Here is a 10,019-nt window from a genome sequence, read left to right as displayed (position 1 = left end):
ACTGTAAAGATTTCTTAGCAGAAATAACTTGTGATTTAAGCTGGGTCTTTCATGTAGCTTTCTCAGTGCCTCCCACATTCCCTTTGCTGTATCCTCATTCCTTATGTGAATTAATTGATCGTCATCCACTAATAGGCTGATAGTAGATGTGCTTGCCTATTTTTTTCTATCTAATGTCTGATTATCTTCATCAGGTCTATCTGTAGTAATTACTTCCCATAAATCATCTTTAGACAATAACATCTATACTTTGAACTTCCATAACTGATAGTTCTCATTATTCAGCTTAGCTACTGTGAGTTTTAGCTCTGTGCTACTCATTATCTTTAATTTGTCTTACTTGTTTGTAGAGAATTGTACTGAAGAATTCTGCATTCACCAGGGTCTTGCTGAGAGTTCTGGTGTCCTGGGTGTCTGGGGTCCTTGGTGTCTGGGATTCTTAGTGTCTGGAATTCTCTGTGCCTGGGATTCTCTGTGCCTGGGCCCATAACCTGTTGCACAGCTTGTTGTATAGCTCCTGGATACCCACAGTTGCAGTAGAAAACTTCACAGAGCAGATTACATGGGATAAAAAGCTTTTACTTGTCAGAAAATGAAGTAAAAGAAAAATTGCACAGTCATACAGTGATGCATCATCAGGAAGTAGTAAAAACAAAACTTAAAGTAACAAGAGAGACCTTTTCTCATACAATACATTAAGCAAGGAAACTTTACACAACATCGCCATCTATTGTCAGATCAGCATAACGTCCTCCTTTACACAAATGAAGAAGTCCACAACTGTTGCATATTCCAAGATTCCTCGCTCTTCCAGTCCCCACCACTCACTGCCTAACCCTGCCTCCAGGCCAGAACTAATAGGGAAGCTCCCCTAAAACTGGGTTTTGAGCCCTTCTGGTCTGGAGCCAGGAAAAGTGTTGAATGCTGAAGTTACCTGACCAGGGAACTCCTCCTTGCTTCCAGGCATGACATTATCCCCTGTGAGGTAGGCAATGCCACAGTGGCAACCAAACTCCTGAGGTGCCACAGATACACACACACATACACACACACATACATACACTCATTTTTATAAATATAGATTACCATAATAGTAAATTAGGCAATAAAGTTATATCAATCAATCAATCAATCAAATTTATTATCGCCTTATATATACAAGGAATTCTTTGTGGCAAAGAGGCAACATAATATATAACAACAGATACAACAAGTAACATCTAACAAGACAGATACAGTATATAGTCTACACATGACAATTTAATTGTTGAACAGAGAGTGGATAGAAGCTGTTCATATGGCGGTTGGTGCTGCATTTGGGGACTCAGAAGCGACGTCCTGAAGGGAGTAGTTGGAATGAGGAGTGTCCCAGGTGAGAGGGATCGGATGAAATTTTCAATGCGTGGGATCGAATACTCTTATCATAAAGATCCTGGAGTTTAGGCAGTGGGGAACCTATAATTCTCTCTGCTGTTCTGAAAGTCCTTTGTAAGCGGAGTTTGTCATGCGCAGTGGCTCCCCCATACCAGACTATCAGAGAGGAACAAATCACAGATCTGATGACAGCATTAAAGAATAAGATCAGCAGATTCTTAGACAAACCATATCTTTTCAGCTGACGCAGGAAGAACATCCTCTGTTGTGCTTTTCTTATAACAGCATCCACGTTTTTCCCCCATTTAAGATCATGAGAGATGATAACACCAAGGAATTTGGTCTCTGTGACCCTAAGAACCACTTCGTCATGGATGTAGATTGGAAGTATCTCATGTTGATCTTTCCTAAAATCCACAACCATCTCAGCAGCTTTTTTAGTGTTGAGTACAAGATTATTGGCTTTACACCAGTCACATATTCTTTTCACCTCACTCCGATACAAGTCTTCAGCATTTCCCCTGATGAGACCAATCAGTGTCATATCATCGGCAAATTTCAAGATTTTTACTGAGTCTGCTGAAGAGATGCAATCATTTGTATAGAGAGAAAACAGTAATGGGGACAAAACACACCCCTGAGGTGCCCCGATGTTTGTGACCAAGGTGTCCGAAGTGAATGGTCCAACTTTTACACTCTGTATCCTGGCTGTCAGGAAGTTATAAATCCACAAGCATAAGCTGAGAGGGACTCCAAGAGCTACCATTTTCTTATGAAGTAAATTCGGATCAATGGTATTGAACGCTGAGCTAAAGTCCATGAAAAGAATCCGGACATGTGAGTGCAGTTCATCTGTATGATCCAAAATGTACTGCAGTGCCAGATTGACAGTGTCGTTTGCTGAACGATTCTCCTTATAGGCAAACTGAAGCGGGTCCCATAGCTTCTGCATGAATTTAACAGGTGGGACATCATAATTCTTTCGAAGACTTTCATAGCTACAGATGTGAGTGCTACTGGTCTATAGTCGTTCAACTCAGAGGATCCCACTTTCTTGGGGACAGGGATAATTGTGGAACTTTTCCAACACTGAGGTACAACGCACTCTTTCAGTGACACATTGTATATATTTGTCAGTATAGGGGCAAGCTGGGTAGCACATACTTTCAGACACATTGGAGATACACCATCAGGGCCAGGTGCCTTTTTGACCTTAAGTCCCTTCAGGATGCGTATCACCTCTGCCTCGGAGATCACTACTTGGGTGTTGCACAATGAATGATCTTTATATGAACAGACTGAGGAGCTTAGAGATGAATAGCCACTGTGTGTAGAGCTTGCCTCAAATCTGCAGTAGAATTCATTTAACTCTGCTGCCAGACTTCTGCTTGGGTTCACTATAGTGGGGTGGCTTTTATAACTGGTGACCTCTCTTAATCCTCTCCATGCAGATCTAGTATCTTTTGATGAGAACCTTTCCTCCAGAATCTTTGCATTATATCATTGGTATACAGTGACAAATTTTCACACCTACAAAGAATAGAGAGGTCTGTATTTTTTTTTATAATAGATACAATTCAACCGTGAGAGACAAAATTTAAAAAATAAATCCAGAAAATCACATTATATGAATTTGCATTACGTTGCATGAAATAAATATTTAATACAATAGAAAAACAGAATTAATATTTGGTACAGAAAACTTTGTGTGCAATCAGGGCTGCTATCAGCACCCGATAAACCTGAGAAGTGCCGGGGCCCTGGGCAGACAGGGGGCCCACTCGCTGTCAGGGACACTGATACGCTATGACGGCCTGGTGCCTGTGCCAGAGCCTATGAGTGGGCCCCCACCACATGCTCAAGGCCCCTGTACTTGCGATGTTCACCTCTCCCTGTTCCTACACTGTGGTGTCTTCCATCCTTTGACTGTGATTCTCAGGTCAGAGGGCACAATGATGTCAGTACTGTTTGCCCTCTGTCTGAGCAGTCACAGCACAGAGAGCCGGAAGATCCTGAGGAGTCTGGAGCAGAGCAGCGGCCAGAGACGAGCGTGAGTATTTCATTTTTTTAATGTTTGGAGCAATATATGGAGCCAAATACATATGGAACAGCATATGGGGCCAATTATATATGCAGCAGAATATGTGGGCCAATTACATATAGAGCAGTATAGGGGCCAATTACATATGGAGCATTATATGAGGTCAATAATATATGGAGCAGTATGTGGGGGCAAATTACATATGGAGAAGTATTTGGGGCCAATTATATATGGAGCACTATATGGAACCAATTATATATGGAGCAGTGTATGGGGCCAATTACATGTGGAGCAGTAAATGGGGCCAATTATATGTGGAGCATCTTATGGGGTCAATTATATATAGAGCATATTTTGAAGACAATTGTATATAGGGCCAATTATATATGGAGCAGTATATGGGCCAATTATTAATGGATCAGTATATGGGGCCAATTATATATGAAGCATCTTATGGGACCAATTGTTTATGGAGCCAATTATATATGGAGCAGTATATGGGGCAATTATATATGGAGCAGTATATGGGGCCAATTATATATGGAACAGTATATGGGGCCAATTATATGTGGAGCATCCTATGGGGCCAATTATATATGGAGCATCTTTTGGAGACAATTGTATATAGGGCCAATTATATATGGAGCATTATATGGGCCCAATTATTAATGGAACAGTATATGGGGCCAATCATGTATGAAGCATCTTATGGGGCCAATTGTTTATGGAGCCAATTACATATGGAGCAGTATATGAGCCAATTATATATGGAGCAGTATATAGGGCAAGTTATACATGGAGCAATTTATGGGGCCAGTTACATATGGACCAGTTTATGGGGCCATTTACATATGGAGCATCTTATGGGGCCAATTCCATATGGAGCAACATATGGGACCCATTATATATGGAGCATCTTATGGGGACACTTACATATGGAGCATTATATGGAGCCCATTCTGTTTGTAGAATTTTTGGGGCCAATCATATAATGGATCATACTGTATGAAGCATTATATGGGGCCCATTATACTGTATGGTGCAATATATGGGGCCCATCCTGTATGGAGCATTATATGGGGCCCATTATACTGTATGGAGCATAGTTTGGGGTTCATTATACTATATGAAGCATTACATGTGGTCCATTATTCTGTATGGAACAATATATGAGGCTCATTATTCTGTATGAAGGACTATGTGGTGCCCATAATACTGTATGGAGCAATAAATTGGGCTAATTATTCTATATGGAGCATTACATGGGGTCCATTATTCTGTATCAAACATTATATGGGACTTATTGATGTGTATGGAGCAATATATGGAGCTCATTATTCTGTATGGAGAATATATGGAGTCCATTATTCTGTATGGAACAATTTATGGGGCTCATTATTCTGTAAGGAGCACTATGTGGTACCCATAATACTGTATGGAGTAATATATGGGGCTAATTATTTTGTATGGAGCATTATGTGGTCTCCATAAAACTATATGCAACAATATATAGGGCTCATTATTCTGTATGGTGCACTATGCGGTGCCCATAATACTGTATAGAGCAATATATGGGGCTCATTATTCTGTATGGAGCACTATGTGGTGTGAAAAATACTGTATGGAGAAATATATGGGGCTCATTATTCTGTATAGAGCACTATGTGGGGCCCATAATACTGTATGATGTATGGAGGACTAAACTGTCTGGTTTCTGAGCTATTGGTATTACTCATGTAATGTTAGAAGTGAAATCTTTGGCAATATACTATACCTGTATTTCTCTGCCATATCTGTGCATCATGAATTGTGGTATGTGTTAAAGTAGCCCACTGAGATGCTTTCGCCCGGGGCCCACGAAAACCTGTTTGCAGTTACAGAGGTCAGACATTTCCTGTAGTTCTTGTCCAAGTATGCACACACTGCAGCAGGAATTTTGGTCCACGCCTCATACTGATCTTCTCTAGAACTATCAGGTTTCAGGGCTGTCACTGGGCAACAATTGAGTTTCAGCTCACTTCAAAGATTTTCTATTGGGTACAGGTCTGACTAGGCCACTCCAGGCCTTTGAAATGCTTTTTAGTTAGCCTCACTGTGTTTTTCAGGTCATTGTCATGCTCAGGTGCGGGGACTGAGGCTGAAATTCAGTCCTAGCATTTAAAATCACACAGGTCCATGTTGTTCCTGTCCCCATGAACCAGATGGGATATATTACTAATATTGCCCTAAATGGAGGAAAGCAAGATTTACTACAAGACCAATATTTCTAATGATACCCGTGGCCTGATGGGGTAAGTGATGGAGTCAGCGACTATGCGCCATCACAACTCTTAACAGTTTGGGTGTCTTGAGAACACTGATTCTATTAACAACGTAGCAGACAAGGCAGCCCATTAACAGAGAGGCCCTTCTGGCATTTGCCAGAATTGCCAGATGGCCAGTCCGGCCCTGGCCTCTAAGAAGAATCTGTTACCACCCATGTGATTAAAGAGAAAATTTACATATAAACTTCATAAGCTCATATCTAGGGAACAAGTGGACTATGCAAAACAGAAAAAAAAACTGTCTCTCAGCGCTTCAGCCCTTATCTCAAGATGTATCCAGCTTAAAACACAAAAAAATGAAAGGTTCACTTTACAGTATAAATTTTTTAGCAGAAATGTTTGGATCAATTTAGACTAAAACACAAAACATTGACTCGAAGGTTTTTGTGAAAATAACAGAACTCTAGGATGTAGTTTCTTCATTGATCTCCCACATAATCTTAATCGGCAGATCTTCCATCTTCTCTTTGTACACGTTATCAAACATCTCACTCTGTGCCACCGTCATTATAGTTTTCCAGTCACCAACAATCCCTGGTAAAAAGAAGAGAAAATGCTGAGCCACTATCTTTATGGACTTTACATTTGTGGCTTCTTTTTTCAACTCCAATAACCCCTTTTGCTTATACTTTACCTTTACGTAAAAAACTTCCTTTATTCTTGTCTAAAATTTCATTTGAAAGGAATGTATAATTAGAAAGAGGATCCTGTATCATGTTCTTAAAAGTTGCTTTTTCCACCACGATGTCTACTGCTTCATCATCAAGGTTTATGCTGACAAATTTGCAGATTTTCAGCACAGTAGATCGAAGGTCCTGAAACAGACACAACCCCCACAATATTGTAATATAAATATTAAGCCATCAAGTAATCTGGTTCTATATGTATGTCATCTATACATTCAATAACATTTTTCCAGTTTACAGGAATAAGGTGCAAGTAGCAAGTCACAATCGCGCTCTTGCACAAGCGTACTTCTCTCTGCCCTGTCGAGGGCAGAGCAAAGTATTGCAGTGTGCATGTGCAAAAAAAGCAAAAAAGCATCGGCGCATGTGCACTGCAGTACTTGACTCTGCCCTTGAAAGGGCAGAAAGAAGAACGCTTGCGCAGAAGCTCGTTGCTAGACACTGTGTGGATGATGTATTGGTAATACTCGGATATCATTTGACTTTCTGGATGTCCATATAATTGGCACTCAGCGAGCATTAGTCGGTGCTCGAATCTGAAGCTTGAATCCCCACTCTGCATGTTTTGCGCCTGTTACACAGTCAATAAACATTCAGAGATTGCCTGCCAGTCACTGTAATGCCATAGATCAACAGATATATCGTGGCACTACTGCGTTGGTGCACAAAAGAAGGTTCCCACACCAGTATAGATAATGTAATAAATTTTTGGCACTCAACTTGTTGCAAAGTGAAGAATTTTATTTGCAGTCTCAATAATTTAGACGTTTCGGCTTGCACACATAAGCCTTCATCAGTAGGCCAGACTGCTCTCTTGAATAGGTCTGCAATGTGTTTAATAGTAAGGTACCACTATATTGGTGGTATAAATGGTCAGATTCGTGTTGAGAATGATTCTCATTTATCGATAACGTTTCGTGACAGAAATGATCTGTAACAATACTATACAGTATCATATATGAGGGGTTTAATGTCAGTTTGAGGAGTCAACTGTAAGATTCAATTACACAAGGAGCCCATACAGCGCTGTGTGATGTAGCGTTGGTGGGTGGCGGCGTGTTGTATCAGGTAGAACGCGGTGACCCTGGCTACAAGCGGTGGATACCGCGTTCTACCTGATACAACACTGTATAGTATCGTTACAGATCATTTCTGTCACGAAACGTTATCGATAAATGAGAATCATTCTCAACACGAATCTGACCATTTATACCACCAATATAGTGGTACCTTACTATTAAACACATTGCAGACCTATTCAAGAGAGCAGTCTGGCCTACTGATGAAGGCTTATGTGTGCAAGCCGAAACGTCTAAATTATTGAGACTGCAAATAAAATTCTTCACTTTGCAACAAGTTGAGTGCCAAAAATGTATTACATTAACTGTAATGCCATAGTCATCTTGGTAGTGGCATTACTGTGATTGGTTGGCTGTATTACGTCATCAGGGGTTATTAAAGGAAAGACACCGCCATGCATGGCACATTGACACCATTGCACAACTCAGGGACATTTCTTATTGGTGGTAGAGAGTGGTTGTCCATGCCTGTGTATGCACAGTTTACGAATCAGAGTCCTCCAGTGTTGATACTGGAGCTGATGTTGAAACATCATACTGACAGTCCTTCTATGAGCTAAACTTGTGCTTTGCTGTTTGTATCAGATATATTCTGCATTTAGCTTAGAGACAGTTATAGGAGCAAGGAGAATAGAATGAAACCACCTCTAGGCAGTCCTTAGGACTTTGCCGTCTGCTGCTAAATATATATTTGCTGCACATGACTACATTATTTTTGGGAGTGAAAAAATTGACTATATTGTCATCCATAGAGTATTACATGCTTTGTGTTAAAATGCGGTGGTATATAACATTCCAAAAAAATGTTCAAAAATGTTTCTGGATTCACTTAGTCATCCATTGAGTATTTGGTGCTTTCTGTTAAATTTCAGTTTCGGTGGTATATAACATTTCAAAAAACTGTTGAAAAGGTTTTCTGGATTGAATTTGACATCCATACACTTTTCGTGCTTTGTGCTACATTACGGTGCTATTAAACTCCTAGAAACAGTTTGCTGCAGGTGACCAATTTTTATTTATTTTTTATTAAAAATGAACTTGGTCTCAAGAGACCCAGCAACTAGAAAATGTGTAAGGCATGTGGTAAGGGGTGGGGAAGTGTAAATGCTGAAAATGGTGCACTCAGATGCTGAGGAAGTAGAGCAGGTGCGACTACACCTGTTGCTGGAGAACAAGAAACATACTCATCAATGACACATAGGTTACTGTCCAGTACACCACTTCTGAAGCCAGAGCAGTCCATATAGATCATCACTTGGATAGCAGAAAATGCTTCCATCATACTCGGCAGCACCACGCAGGCTTCCACGTGGTCCAATTTCTCTAGACAACAGTCTGGATTACTTAATTCGCACCCTGATCCTCTTTTCTCCCACCATATTGAGTCCCAGGAGACTAGAGATCTCACATTAGAAAACTCCGAGGGCCAGGTTGTGGCGGTAGGAGACTCGATGGTGGATGAGGAAGTCATGGACCCAACCTAGGAAGTTGGCATGCAGAGCAAGGCTAGCAGCGTTGAGGGGGAGGGAGCAGTAGCACTGAAACACGTATGAATAGGTAGTGGGGTGACCAGAGTGAGAAGGCAGGCAACCATTACACAGTGCTCCAACACTCCTGAATTTCAATATAAGCCAGGGCCTGAGCAATAAGAGCCTAACCACCACTAGCATGATCAGGCACATGTCATTGAAGCACCCAACTCTGTGGGCCGAAAGCCCAGGTCCACGATTTGTGCCAGCAGGTGACACCACTGCCTTTTCCCCTGTGTTAGGTGCTTCCCAATACCCCTGTCCATGACATTGGCACAGATGCCATCACAGGCCTTACACTGGCAAAGATGCCATCACAGGACTTGGAATGAAAGAAAATGATTCCAACCACCCACCCACATTCCCAATCACTAAACAGGCACATTTCCAGGCTGATTGCCGTGGAAATGTTGCCTTATAGGTTTGTTGACACAGAGGATTTTAACTGACTCATTGTGGTAGCTGTCTCTTGGTACTCCACCCCCAGCCACCACTTTTTCTCCCTGTGGGCATCAATGCCTTGTACCAACACATGTCCAGGAACATGACCCATGCCCTTACCAATGCACTTATTGTGATTGTCCTCTGACCTACACGTTGACAATCGCTTGTGGCCAGGGATGCTATATTTCCCTGATGGCACACTGGGCTGAGTTCCAACTTGGCACATTACATGCGCTCCAGTTGGTGCCTTGAAGGATGTACGGATAACCCTGCTTGTAATTTTTGGTAGGCCTTTGCAAGGTGTGCAGAGCTCTTATGAGTGTAGCAGTACCACAACTACGCTTGGTTCACAATTTTTAAATGAGGTACTACAGTTGGTGCCTTCAAGGGTTTGTGACTTACCCTGCTTGTAATTTTTGCCAGGCTTTATACTGTGTACAGACCTTTTATGAGTGTAGAAGTAACACAACTACTTTTTGTTCACAATATTTGAATGTGGTACTACAGTTGATGCCTTGAAGGGTGTATGGATGACCTGGCTT

General features: G+C 41.4%; 1 protein-coding gene across 2 annotated transcripts in view; it reads right to left on the bottom strand.

Moving 5' to 3' along the window:
* Positions 1-1,111: 1,111 nt before the first annotated feature.
* The window catches only part of LOC141089506 (amine sulfotransferase-like), a 246,147-nt gene continuing 237,239 nt past the window's right edge, over positions 1,112-10,019 (bottom strand). For both annotated transcript variants that reach the window (XM_073575962.1, XM_073575963.1), the window contains exons 6-7: positions 6,374-6,554; positions 1,112-6,273 (exon numbers count right to left, since the gene is read on the bottom strand). In XM_073575962.1, coding sequence (XP_073432063.1) covers positions 6,143-6,273; positions 6,374-6,554 — 312 coding nt within the window. In that variant the 3' untranslated portion in view covers positions 1,112-6,142. The remainder of the gene's footprint in view (positions 6,274-6,373; positions 6,555-10,019) is intronic.

The sequence above is a fragment of the Dendrobates tinctorius genome, unplaced genomic scaffold (genome assembly GCF_039654945.1).
Source record: "Dendrobates tinctorius isolate UK_male_01 unplaced genomic scaffold, ASM3965494v1 ptg000046l, whole genome shotgun sequence".
NCBI lineage: Eukaryota > Metazoa > Chordata > Amphibia > Anura > Dendrobatidae > Dendrobates > Dendrobates tinctorius.
The sequence above is the reverse complement of the archived record's forward strand: the minus strand, read 5'-3'. Positions and strand labels throughout refer to the sequence as shown.